At 34.5% G+C, this 14,455-nt stretch overlaps 1 protein-coding gene across 3 annotated transcripts in view; it reads left to right on the forward strand.

Annotated features, from left to right (window-relative positions):
- CENPQ (centromere protein Q) overlaps positions 1-14,455 on the forward strand; it is a 28,274-nt gene extending 13,819 nt beyond the window's left edge. Inside the window, exons 2-7 of one of the 3 annotated variants that reach the window (XM_011998342.1) lie at positions 204-324; positions 938-1,006; positions 4,900-5,029; positions 9,684-9,803; positions 9,939-10,016; positions 13,469-14,455. In XM_011998342.1, coding sequence (XP_011853732.1) covers positions 305-324; positions 938-1,006; positions 4,900-5,029; positions 9,684-9,803; positions 9,939-10,016; positions 13,469-13,600 — 549 coding nt within the window. In that variant the 5' untranslated portion in view covers positions 204-304 and the 3' untranslated portion in view covers positions 13,601-14,455. Of the gene's footprint in view, positions 1-187; positions 325-937; positions 1,007-4,899; positions 5,030-9,683; positions 9,804-9,938; positions 10,021-13,468 lie in introns of those variants that run through there. The other 2 variants (XM_011998354.1, XM_011998346.1) reach the window with 2 other exon arrangements.

The raw sequence follows: 14,455 nt of genomic DNA on the forward strand, positions 1-14,455 counted from the left end.
GTTAATTTATCAATAGAAAGCATATTCATATTCAACACCTGGGATGTTATAGCTGTGTGATAAAAAGTAAATTAAACAGTTTATACAGCTTTATAATATTTTGTTCTGATAATTTCATAAGCTTTTTTAGATGCAGACATTCAGTTTTTAAGCAACAATATGTAAAACACCTAGATTGATCAGAGCCTCTTCTATTACGACAGGACAAACAAAGCACACTAACCTAAAACAGATAAAGATAGCACCCAACAAGAGAAAAACATGGCAACCTCTGTCAAAGAGTACCAGAGACTATTTGCAAACTATGATGGAATCAGTAATAAGGTGAGTATAAAATTTTTCCATTTCATTCTTTTGGTTCCCACTTAGGCATTTCCTGTGGATACTGTTCTTTTAAATATTGCTATCTATCTTAAGGTAATAGAGTATATTTCTATTTCGGAAAAGGATATAATTAATGTGGTGGTATTTGCCTTCAGCAGAAAAGTCTTTGTTAATTTTTTAAACTTGAAATTCTATCAATGAAATAAAAGCAAGTGTTTGTGGCCTGACTTGCTATCAATAAAATTTTAATTTATGTCAATAGAGATGGTTTAGGAAGAAGTTGAGTTCAGAGTGACACTTTACATAGAAGCTACCACACTAGAGGGGATACAGAGAAAATAAGACAGAATTCTGCTATGTGGAGCTGAATTCTATCAGAAGAGCCAGGCATAAAAATTATTACAATACAGTGTGGCTATATATATATATATATATAAGTAGAAATTTTCATTGTACCTCTGTTTAAAGTGTCTTTAATATGAAAGGAAAAGTGATTGATTTTGCCTGGCTAGTAGGGAGGGACACTTGAGAGAAATCAGAGAGAAAAAATACACAGAGTATATTATTATTTGTGTTTCAGACTACTATTTATTCCATCTTTTTTCTTCTCTAGCACAATTTTGAGTAACAGAATTAAAGATAAAGAAGAAATACAATACCATCTCAACTTCCTGAAGAACAGGTAATACTGTTGCATAATTAAAATGATTAAAACAAAATTTTTAAAAACCTGACTTCTTCCTGTGTTGCCAAACAGACACTTGGTGGAATGTAAGTTTTTCTTTTTTTGTAAAGAAGGTGAACAACTTGGAAATATGTTTTCTTTTTTTTCTAAACTGCTGCTGCACGTATTTCTCAAATAAGTTTCAGGGGCACTTACAAAAAAAAAAAAAAAAAAACCCCTGAAAATCACAAAATTCTGTTTCCACAGTTCACTCCTCCGTATCAGAATTTGAAAACAGTTTTGTCAACTTGAACTCCCTTCAACTTCATTTTTCATAATTTAAAGTTAATAGTTCACCAGTCTTATCTATCTGATATTTACCCTATTGCTGTGTTTTTCCACTTCATATTGTCTTAAATTATTTGCACGAGCAACAAGTCTAATTTTCTAAGATATTATTGCTCTTCATGTTATGGTAAATCACCAATGGAGATTTCTTTTCAAGAGTTCTTAAAAGGCACAACACTGCCTGTGATTTTCAGTAATTACTTTTCTCTAGTATTTACATGACTTTTTCTTTTTATAAGAAAATGTTCTGCTTCTCAGTTTCAAGTTTGCCTAGAAATGTTTGTGACCTATTTTTAAGGAATTCCTTTGAGCACAAATTCTATTTACTTTTCCTTTAAATATAATTTTCAACCCATAGTAGCCAAGTAGAAAGAGTGAATGGGATGGTTTTGGTGGGGGTGGGAGTTTGTTGAGAAAGGTTGAACAAATTAAAGACTGCTAGAAGCAGGCTTGTAAATTGCTTAAAGGTATAGCAGCCTATTATTAAAGAAGGAGGAAGATATTAAAAAGATAATAAATAAGCTAATACAAGCATAATGAAAATGTAGCTGTTTAGGATCTTTTTAATATAGGACTAATACTAATGTTTAGTGTATGAATGAGAATATTACATTACATAATAGTTGCTGTTCATAGTGATCACCTTGGTTCACTGGAAAAGATTATATTCAACAGATAGGCAGTCTCTTCATCATGTAGCAGCTATGGAGATATACATTTCAAGGCCTGACTATTTCTTCCTTATTTTTACTTTCACAGCTTGCTTTCTTTCGTTCCGAAGTAACCATACCCAAGATACAGTTACTTATACCAATACAACAAAGTATAGCATTAGCAAACTGATAATTGGAACTCTAAATACATTCTTCTGTAGCAGTGTTTCTCAAAAGTATATTTGAAACACTTGTTCTTACAGTTAGTCTATGGATAAAGATAACCTATGGTGAATTATATTTGGGTACCTTAGCATATAAGAAGTCCTGCAGTAAATAAATCTATTTCATTTTCTTTAACCTAGCAACTCCCAAATTGATATTTCTGGGAACTCATTTTCATATATTAGGCTCATCTCTGCTTTTGACTAAATATTAGCTTCATTATTTTCATTTTTTTAGTTTTCAGTTCTTACTAGATTACAACTATAGTGATAGGCAGCTACCTATATATATCATTTTAGCCTTGTAAAGAAAGAGGAAAAAGACAATTCTTACCCCTTAGCTTCAGTTAGAAAATTCTAGGAGATGGTTTCTAATTGGTTGAGCTTAGGTGATATTTATCTATTCTTGGCGTGATTTTGTGCCAAGAGCTACCATGGATATCATTGATATAGACTGGATTATATACCTAGCCCCATGATTACACTGACAAGTTTGCTAGGCAAACAAAACTGTTCACCATTACAATTCTAAAGGAACATACTTCTAGAAAGTCTGCCCTATAGAAACAATGTTATAAGTGGTGATTAAATGTTGCTGATATAGTAGGATATATTCAAGCCATGGTTTTAGTTTCTAAGAGTTAGTGAGACTCCTGGAAGTCTAACTGCTATTTAGAACATTTGGAGCAGTGAATGACTCTTCTACATAATTGATTTAATAAACATATAGAAGAAACTTGATAAATAAAATATTTTTGTCAAGAAAATAAAAAACATCCCTCTTAGGAAGGCTTAGGCAGATAGTTTGTGTTTAAATGTGATAGCCTAATGACGATTTTTCTAAATAACTGGAGTTTTGTCTTAACAGTTTAATGAGAATTACGATTTGTGGAGTTTTTGCTGCCTACTTTCTTCTTTACAAAAATTAAAATTTTATTTGCAAACTATGCATCGAACAAAGGTCTATATCAAGACTCTATAAGGAACTTAAACAAATTAGCAAGCAAAAAACCAATAATCCTATTAAAAAGTGGGCAAAGGACATGAGCAGACACTTTTCAAAAGAAAACATACATGCGGCCAACAAACGTGAAAAAAAATGCTCTCAACATCACTAATTACTAGAGAAATGCAAATGAAAACCACAATGAGATACCATCTTACACCAGTCAGAATGGCTGTTCTTAAAAAGTCAAAAAGTAACAGATGCTGGGAGGTTGCCGAGAAAAGGGAATGCTTTTAAACTGCTAGTAGGAATGTAAATCAGTTCAACCATTATGGAAAGCAGTTTGGCAGATTCTCAAGTTAAAACAGACTACCCTCCAACCCAGCAATCCCATTACTGGGTATATACGTGAAGGAATATAAATTGCTCTACCATAAAGATACATGCACACTTACGTTCACCACAGAACTATTCACAATTGCAAAGACATGGAATCAACCTAAATGCCCATCAGCGATAGATCAGATAAAGAAAATTGTGGGACATATAGAACTTGGAATGCTATGCAGCCATAAAAGAATGAGATCATGTCCTTTGCAGCAACATGGTTGGAGCTAGAGGTCATTATCCTAAGCAAACTAACACAGGAACAGAAAACCACATAATGCATGTTCTCACAAGTGGGAGCTAAACATTGAGTACATAGGGACACAAAGACGGGAACAACAGATACCAGGGCCTACTTGAGGGAGGAGAGTGAGGGTTGAGAAACTATCTGTCAGGTACTATGCTTATTACCTGGGTGAAAAAATAATCTATACACCAAAGCCCCACAACATTTGCCTGCATAACCTGCATATGTACTCCTGAATCTAAAATAAAAGATTCTGTTTTTTTTTAATTAAGATTTTTAACAAGATCCCAAAAGTAGGACAGTGGGTTCCACTATTGTTCAGATTTCTTCAAATCTTAAGTAGTAGAACTTTTTAGAACGCAAAGATGCTGCTGTTATAAAAGGAATCAAATTTAGCTTTTCTTCCTCATAAAATTCAAGAATCAAATCTGGGAAAGCTATTTTGCGGTCTGCCAGATGTGACGATAGAAATAGATGTTTCTACTGGTGATCAAATCAACTCGAATTTATAAAGGAATTTTTAAACTTTAATATTAAATACCATTCATGTTTATAGTATTTTTGAGCAGTGCACTTTAATCTTAGTGTTTTATTTACCTTAAACTCTATAGAACTTAGTTTTTTTGAAATCATTTTAAAAAACTAAGGTAAATCTTCTCTGTCTTTTATCACATTCTCTAAAATAATTGAGATTTGGGGTCCAGGGTCATAGTTAAGACTTCTAGACTAGCGTTCTGTCTCTTAACCAACAATTCACAATATATAATAGACTCATGTCCTGTAATAGTCTAGAAAACATCTGGATGGTACAAGGAAATTTTGGTTTTAAAATGTATATACATTGTCAAATGTGTAAAATAGAAAATTTTCTTTTAGTAAAGTAGCCCCAGTGTCCCTTAATTTGAGGTAAATCTTAATAAATCGAAAGGCTAAATGATGATTTGTCAGGGCTTTTTGAGGGGGAGACTTACTGGCAGTGTTACCCAGTGGTAATAAAAGAATATTGTACCTTTTAAGAATATGAGGACAAGAAAAAATGAGGACTGTTTTAAAATAATAATAAGACTTAAAAAATAAAATAATTACGTTTTTATTTTATCCTGAAGATTGCTACAACTGTGTGAAACCCTGAAAGTCCCTCCCAAAAAGATGGAAGATTTAACTAATGTGTCAAGGCTACTGAATATGGAAAGGGCACGAGGCAAAGCTAATGAAGAAGGTCTGGCATTACTGCAGGTATGAAATTTGAATAGGAAATCCATAATTAGAGAGTTAGGGAAAGGGGAAAAGACTAAAGTTTTTTAAATTATCATGATGTTCCTGCAGTAGTGAATACTAGATCTTGAACCAGGTTTTTTTCATTAAATTGTTTTTTTTTTTTTTTTCATTAAAGCAAAAATTTGTCTGAACTTGGCACCTCTAAAGTTGAAGTATTTCTAATATATTTGTGGTTAAGTAGCAGTCCTATTTTTTTCATCTAACTTTAGCTGAACTATCTTAGTATTTTTAATTATCACTTTATAGGAGTTTATCACTCAATACTGTGGAATTTTAAAACGTGTAAGTTTTTCTGACCTGTATATGGCAAGAAAACACAAGTATCATTAGAGTTAAAATGTACTGGGGACTTCCTACACTTCAGACACTGTTCTAAGCACTTTATACTTATATCCCTTAATCCTCACATGACTTAGAGTATGACCTAAATTATTCTCTTTTTACAAATGTGATAAAAAGACATAATGCTATTTCTAACTGAACCTTAGACAGATTGCTTAAAATTGAGATGCTAACTTTGTCATTCTGACATTAGCACAATTCTTGATGACTATGTCGTATGGCATCCTTTGGGAGATAATAGGAGATAACCTTATCTATCATGGTTAACTTCAAGCTTTTAAGTAATGGATATCCGAACAACTAAGACAAAGCAACCTTAAGGAGCTTATTAGATGATTATAAAAACTAACACACATCAGACCATATATCCTTTAGACATTTTGAAGTAGTTTGTAGATGTCGTGTGCATAGATTTTAGTTGCAATTTAGTAAGTACAAGGTAGTAGTAGTTTCTGCAAGGAATATATTCCCAAAATGTATAATAATTCAAAGGTAACAATTCATTCCCATTTTTTCATAAGATTGAGAATAAAGTTGAAGGAACGATTTCTGAGCACAAATCTATATATATTTTTAGTTAATAGGGTGGCATTTTCTGGTGGCTACCTCACTTTATTCGAAGTGTAATATTATATTTTATTTCCATCCCAAGGTTCCTACTTTTTTAGGGCATCTTTTCAGTATTGGCACTAGCTTCATCACCTAAACACTTAGATGACATTTATTTAGGTTATTTTAAAAGGTTCGAGAGTATGATCATGGAGAATTTTAACATTTAGTATTTATGCACATCAGTTAAGGGTGTTTTGAAGTCATAAATGATAGTATGATTTTTATGCTACTCGTAAGCATTTCTGGTCTTCAGCTGAAATTTGACCTCCATGGGACATAAGCATAATTACAGTCTATGGTGTGCTTGTTAGTCACTCAGAAGAAGCACCACTGGCACCTGGGGCAGGAGGGTTCTTCATTGGCATAAGAGGATTTTTGGACTAGCAGCTTGTAAACTCGATCTGTAACCATTAGTTTTCTCCTCTGTGCCTTAGACCCATTGCTTTTTCTCACTGCAGCCTAGAGCTATTGCTGGTGATGATCTTCTAAAACCTGTAATAATAACAGAAATTTTATTTATTTAACATTTTCCTTGTGCTCTCACTCAGTAATGGTGTTGGGGAAACAACAATGGTGAACAACATCTCGGAGATTCTGGGGAGACAGCATTAGAACAGCTGAAGCATAATTTTTTAGACTCCCTTGATGTTGTCATAAAAATGGAGCCATAGGATTTCAGAATCAGAGTTAGCATAAGAAAATATGACAATAAAGACCAAAAATAACATTCCTGATACACCGAAAGCATGCCAAAAAGACATGTGCCTAGAACAGATGAACATTAACCTAATTTATCAAGTGAACTGAAATAAATTCAGAAAAAATGATAGGAAGTATAGGGAAAAAATTATAAATCAGAATTAGAAATACTATAAATGAAAGAAGAGAATTCAGGAATGAATGAGACATAAAAGAAAAAGCCTTTCAGATATGTAGACTAAATTAGAAGAAACACTAAAGCAAATAAACACAACAGATAATGCTTATGGTAAATAGAAAATAACATAAGGAGAAAATTTTCAGAATCATAAAAACATTTTTAAAAGGAATTGAGAAAAAAATCCTCAAAGAAGATACCATATGAGTATGGTAGTAATACCCAAAGATAACCAAAGCAATGGAACAAAATAAATTTCATAATGAGAAATTTTAATCCTTGTTATATTTAACCCTTTTATTCATTCAGTGCTGTTATACATTCCCTTTGTAGTGGGTTGAATCTAGGAAAAGGGTCTTGTCAGATACAGTTAAGGATCTCAAGATGAAATCATCCTGTATTGTCATGGGTAGGTCCCAAATCCAACGACAAGTGTTCTTATAAAAGACAAGAGAAGGTACAAAGAAAAAGTCATGTGAAGGCAAAGGCAGAAACTAGAGCAATGCAGCTACAAAGAATGCGTACAGCTACCAAAAGCTGAAAAAGACAAGAAACCATTCTCTCTTGTCTTCAGAGGGATTGTGTCCCTGCCAACAGCTCGATTTTGGACTCTGTCCTCCAGAACCATGACAGAATGAATTTCTGTTATTTTAAGCCAAGTAGGTGGTACAGCAGCCACAGGAAACTAATATAGGTGGTTTGCTTTATATTTATATTGGACAGCACTCTGTTAGATCCAGCAACCAATTCACAGAAAATACAGGGCTGAGGAACCAGTTTAAACTTCACCAGGGAATGCAGTTCACAAAATTTAGCCCATGGGAAATTCCACAGAGCGAACTAATCTCCACAAATGAATTGAAATGGAAGCCTCCTATAGATGAAAAGAGACTTAAGACATATCAACCAGTCACAAACAGTTTGGAACCTGATTAAAACAAAATATAAAAAAAACCTCCAATTTATGAGAAAATTGAAAATGTGAATACTAACCATATGCTTGATATTAAGGAATTTATTGAGATTCTTTAAAGTGTAGTAATGATGTTGTACTCATATATCTTTAAATCCTTTAGAGCTATATACTGAAATATTTATAGATAAAATGATGGGATATCTAGTATTTGAAATAGCGCAGGGGAAGCAGGAGAAGTGGATGGAGTTAAAGGTGTGACAGGATGGCCACGGGCTAGGCACGGTGGCTCACGCCTGTAATCACAGCACTTTGAGAGGCCGAGGCATGTGGATAACCAGAGGTCAGGAGTTCAAGACCAGACTGGCCAACATTGTGAAACCCTGTCTCTACTAATAATACAGAAAAAAAAATCATTTGGGCATGGTGGCAGGCGCCTATAGTCCCAGCTACTCAGGAGGCTGAGGCAGGAAAATCACTTGAACCCAGGAGGCAGAGGTTGCAGTGAGCCAAGATAGCGCCACTGCACTCCAGCCTGCGCAACAAGAGCGAAACTCCATCTCAAAAAAAAAAAAAAAAAAAGATGATCATGAGTTGATAAGGGAAACTGGCTGATATGTATATGGGTGTTCATGATAACATTCTCTCTTACTGTATGTGTTTGAAATTTACTATAATAAAAAATAAAAACAGAGTCTGTTCCTCCATGGAGTTTAGATTCAAGTGAATAGAGCTCACAGTCCCAAAATCTTAGGCATTCAGGGAACAGCACATTCCCAGTAAGGGGCTGGACAATAAACATTTTAGCCTTTTTGGACCACATATGGTTGACTGTTTTGTTGCATATCCTTTTGTTTTGTTGAGGTTTTGACCAATCTTTTAAAATGTAAAAACAACTCACAGTTCTTGAACTGTACAAAAACATGCCATGGGCAATTGTTGACCCCTGCAGCTACTCTTTAAAAAAAAAAAGGTCATTTAGAAGCCAAAATATATTTCTTGAGGAAGACTACTCTAGTTGCCAGCAACAGTTCTGCATCCAGTATTTGGAGAATGACATAGATATAGCATCAACCTTATTGCTGAACAAGATGTAAGAGTTACGACTTCTGTGTATTTTCTGTGTGGTTTATTTACTTGTTCCCCAAAGCCAGCAGGCAATGTTATCATTGACTGTTACTAGGACTATATTTCAAAGCAGTGCCATATTTAATACCCTTTAGAAACCTGGAGACTTGCTAATTTTAATTTTTTCCTCAGCCTGCACACAACACATCCTTAATGTCTTGTCCCCATACTTGTTTTATTCATTTCTTATTTTCTTTTCATCTTCCCCACTAAATTATATATTCCTTTAATGTGGGAAACTGTTACTCATTTTTTTTTTATTATTCTCCCTGCTCTAATGCCCAACATTACTTCCTTTTGACAAATTAAAATAGCAGACTCTCAAATGTTCCTAAATAAATGAAAACAATTCAGAATTTCTCCACTACATGAAGTTTTATGCTGCTTAAGGAAGGTTACTGTATTTGCTGTCATTGGTTCTGGGCTCTGCTAGATTTACACTTGGATCTTCCAGGATCTCTGACCCTACCAGCATTGGTAAGTTTTGAGGAAGTGTTCATGTGCATCTCCTTATTCCAGGGAAATCAGATATCCTTATAACACATTAATACCTTGACATACCAGCTTTCCAAGAAGTCTGTTTTTTGAAAGAAACAAAAGTAAATTCACCATTTGCTTCTAAAAATGTTTTAAATGTATATAGTGTTTTTAAAAATGTATATGTATAACAATATCTATTAGGATTTAATATAACAATGTGTTTAAGTTAAAATGTTTTTTTTTTTCTCTTTCTGATTCAGGAAGAAATAGATAAAATGGTAGAGACCACAGAGTTAATGACTGGGAATATTCAGAGCCTAAAGAACAGAATTCAGATTCTGGCAAGTGAGGTGGAAGAAGAGGAGGAGAGGGTAAAACAGGTAATTATTTTAAACTGTATTACTGGAATTTGGATGTAATTTTTAATGGTTAAATTATGCCAAGACAGCTTTCGAGTATAATATGATGAGAGAAACCAGCTTTTTGAAATAATCTGTAGCTTTCTTCTACTTTAGATGCATCAAATAAATACTAGTGGAGTACTCTCTCTTCCAGAACTTTCTCAGAAAACTCTCAAAGCACCCACACTTCAGGTAAGTACCTATTTACCATATTGATTACAGGCATACTTTAGAGATATTGCAAGTTTGGATTCAAACCACAGCAAAAAAGCAAATACTGCAGTAACACAAGTCACACAAATGTTTTGGTTTCCCACTGCATATAAACATTATGTTTACACTATACTGTAGTCCAGTAAGTGCAAAAAAAAGCATTATTTCTTTAAAAAATAAAAGAAAAAAAAAAGGACATACTTTAACTTAGAAAATGCTTTATTGCTAAAAAATGTTCATCATCTGCACCTTCAGCAGGTCGTAATCTTTTTGCCGGTGGAGGGTTTGCCTCAATGTTGATAGCTGCTGACTGATAGCATGTTGATTACTGAAGGCTGGGATGCATGTGGCAATTTCTTAAAATAAGAAAACAATGAAATTTGCCACATCAGTTGATTCTTCCTTTCACGAAAGATTTCCCTGGAGCATGTGATGCTGTTTCATAGCATTTACCCACAGTAGAACTTCCTTCACAACTGGAGTCAGTTCTCGTTCCTTGTCCTGGCTTTGTCAACTAAGTTTTTGTCATATTCTATATCCTTCATTGTTATTTCAACTGTGTTCACAACATCTTCATCATGAATAGATTCCATCTCAAGAAACCACTTTCTTTGCTTATCCATAAGAAGCAACTCCTCGTCCATTCACGTTTTATCATGAGATTGCAGCAATTCAGGTACATCTTCAGGCTCCACTTCTAATTCTAGTTCTCTTGCTATTTCCACCACATCTTCAGTCACTTCCTCCACTAACGTCTTGAACCCCTCAAAGTCATCCATGAGGATTGAAAATTGAATCCATTTTTTCTAAACTCCTGTTATTGGTATTTTGACTTCCTCTTGTGAATCATCAATGTTCTTACTGACAGAATGATAAATTTCTTTCAAGATGTTTACAATTTATTTTGCCCAGATCCATCAGAGAAATCACTACCAAGGTCAGCTATAGCCTTATGAAATGTGTTTCTTAAATAATAAGACTTGAAAGTTGACATGACTCTTTGATTCATAGACTGCACAATAGATGTTGTGTTAGCAGATGTGAAAACAACAATCTCCTTGTACATCTTCATCAGAACTCTTGGGTAACTGAACATTTTCAATGAGCAGTAATATTTTCAAAGGAATCTTCTTTTCTGAGCAGTAGCTCTTAACAGTGGGCTTAAAATATTCAGTAAGCCATGCTCTAAACAAATGTACTGTCACCCAGGCTTTGTTGTTCCATTTACAGAGCACAGACAACGCAGATGTAGTCGATTTAGTAGAATTAAGGACCCTAGGATTTTCAGAAGGATCAGTGAGCATTGGCTTCAACTTCATGTCACCAGCTGCATTAGCCCCTAACAAGAGCCTAACAAAACCATGTCCTTTAAAGTTTTGAAGCCAGGCATTGCCTTCTCCTTTCCAACTATGAAAGTCCTAGAGATAGCATCTTCTTCCAATAGAATGCTGTTTTGTTTACATTGAAAATGTGTTGTTTACTATAGCCACCTTCACCAGTGATCTTAGCTAGCTAGGTCTTCTGGGTAACTAGCTGTAGCTTTTCTGTCAGCACTTGCTTCTTCACCTTGTACTTTTTATGTTACAAACACAGCTTCTTTCCTTAAACCTTATGAACTAACTTCTGCTAGCTTCAAGCTTTTCTTCTGCAACTTCCTCACTTCTGTCAGCCTTCATAGACTTGAAAACAGTTAGGGCCTTGCTGTGGATTAGGATTCGGTTTAAAAGGGAATGTCGTGGCTGGTTTGATCTTCCATCCGGACCACTCAGACTTTTCCCATATCGACAGTAAGGCTGTTTTGCTTTCTCATCATTCATGTATTCACTGAAGTAGCACTTTAAATTTCCTTCAAGTACTTTTCCTTTGCATTCACAACTTGGGCGTTTGGCACAAAAGACCTAACTTTTGGTTTGCGTGGCTTCTGATATGCCTTCCTCACTAAACTTAGTAATCTCTAGCTTTTGATTGAAAGTAAGAGACATGATTCTTCTTTTCACCTGAACACTTAGAGGCCATTGTAGCATTATTAACTGGCTTAATTTCAGTATCGTTGTGTCACAGGGAATAGGGAGGCCCAAGGAGAGGGAGAGAAACTGGGAAATGGCCGGTTGGTGGAGCAGTCAGAACACATAACAATTACCAATTCAGTTCGCTGTTTGATATGGCTGCAGTTGTGGCACCCAGAACAATTACAGCAGTTCCATCAAAGAACACTAGGCATAGATCACCATAACGGATACCGTAATGATTTTTAAAGTGTGAAATATTACAACAGTTACCAAAATGTGACGCAGAGACACAAAGTGAGCATGTGCTTTTGGAAAAATGGTGCTGATAGACCTCCTTCACACAGAGTTGCCACAAACCTTCAGTTTGTAAAACAACGCAGTATCTGGGAACACAGTAAAATAAGGCATCCCTATATATAATAGACCAGTTTTACATCACATATATATGAAAACATTATGTCCTGTTTCGTTCTTTAAACAAATGGAACCTGATATAAACGGTTTGGCAAATTACTTTGCTCATTTGACTGTATAGTTTGAACATCTTGTCAGTCATGTAGATCGCTCGTTGTTGTTGACAGCTGTATAACATTCTGTTGCATGGAGGTCATATAATTTGTAAATTACTGATGGAAATACATAATTTTTTTGTTGCAGGTAAGACTGGGTACACCCTTGTACATATATCTTTACTGATATGTGTAGTCATAATTGTAGGCTACATTTCTAGAAGTAAATAATTGACAGTTTGGTTTTTTTATGCTTTTAACAACAGCATATAACTCTTTATAAAACAGTGCTGTCTTATTTGTAGTAAACTCTAAACCGGTAATTTATCTTTCTTCAAAGACTCCAGTAGATATTGTAGTGTAAATGTTTGTAGCATTGGAAAGTCTTCATGTTTTCTTAAAAAGTAATTTAAAATTTTCCTATTGGCTGGGCACAGTTGGCTCATGCCTGTAATCCCAGCAGTTTGGGAGGCTGAGGCGGGCGGATCACCTGAAGTCGAGAGTTCAAGAACAGCCTGACCATCTCTACTAAAAATAGAGAATCAGCCAGGCGTGGTGGCACATGCCTGTAATCCCAGCTATTCAGGAGGCTGAGGCAGAAGAATTGCTTGAACCTGGAAGATGGAGGTTGCAGTGAACCAAGATTGCGCCATTGTTCTCCAGCCTGGGCAACAAGAGTAAAACTCTACCTCAAAAAAAAAAAAAAAAAATCCTCTCAATCATTTACCAGTGGCGAAAGGAGCAGGATGGGGAGAGGGAGAGAGATTTGAAAGAAGAATGGCCATTAGTTGACAATTATTGAAGTTGGGTGATAGATACTTAAGGTTTATTTTAAACTGTTCTCTCTAACATACATTTGAGATTTCTCATAGTAAAATGTTAACAACTATATTTAATACTATCTTTCCCACAGAAAGAAATTTTGGCACTAATTCCAAACCAGAATGCTCTTCTAAAGGACTTGGATATTCTTCATAATTCATCACATATGAAGAGCATGTCAACCTTCATTGAAGAAGCCTATAAGAAACTGAATGCCTCTTAAAGAGCTTTTTTATTTTTTAGATTGTTCTATATTAATTTAATGTTCATGAATTTGTAAAACTGTTAACCTCTGATTATATGTACAGAGGCTAAGGCTTCTGCAGGATTTATTATCTCCTGATATGCACTTTAAAATTAGTCTTTGTAGGTCTATCATTAGCATCTAATGTAGTTCTGAAAACTGTGTTTAGCAGTTGCCATTTCTAGGAAGCTAACATTTATATTGCTCTATCAATAAGTATTTGCCTAGAACCACAAAATAGGAATTGCCTTAAGGATCGAATAGTTTATAATGCCTCAATGGAGGTCATTTATTGATTAACAGCTCATATCAGGAACTGTGATAAGTAAGTGTTTACATATAGTGTCTAGTGCATAAAAACCTAAGCGTTTGCTGTCATTCATTCTGTGGCCAATGGCTTACATTAAGTTTCTGTCTGGTCATCTGGAACTTGAAAAATCCTCAAATGCCTTCACTCTTTTACCTAATTCCCTAGTCTTTTTTGGGAAGTAGTTAAGATATGCCTGGTATCTTTAACTTTGGAGGTAGTATCAAAATTTTACTTCTTTGGTGGTTTAGTGAATTAATGTTGAATATTTATTTTCTACTGTCATCAAAACATACTCCCAAAAAGTATTAAAAAGGAACCTTAGCACATTTATTTCATTAAAACAAAAAAAACCCAAAAAACTTTATAAACCTTTTCTCATCATGACAGTAAGCTTATATATGGGAATAAATTATAACCTAATATATCAAAAATTATTTCTAACTACAGTATACTGTCTTGGGTTTTTTTGTTTTTTGTTGTTTTTTTTTTTTATCTGTAAAATAAAATGACTGCAATTACTTTTT

This window comes from Mandrillus leucophaeus, unplaced genomic scaffold (genome assembly GCF_000951045.1).
Source record: "Mandrillus leucophaeus isolate KB7577 unplaced genomic scaffold, Mleu.le_1.0 Scaffold1157, whole genome shotgun sequence".
Classification (NCBI taxonomy): Eukaryota; Metazoa; Chordata; class Mammalia; order Primates; family Cercopithecidae; genus Mandrillus; species Mandrillus leucophaeus.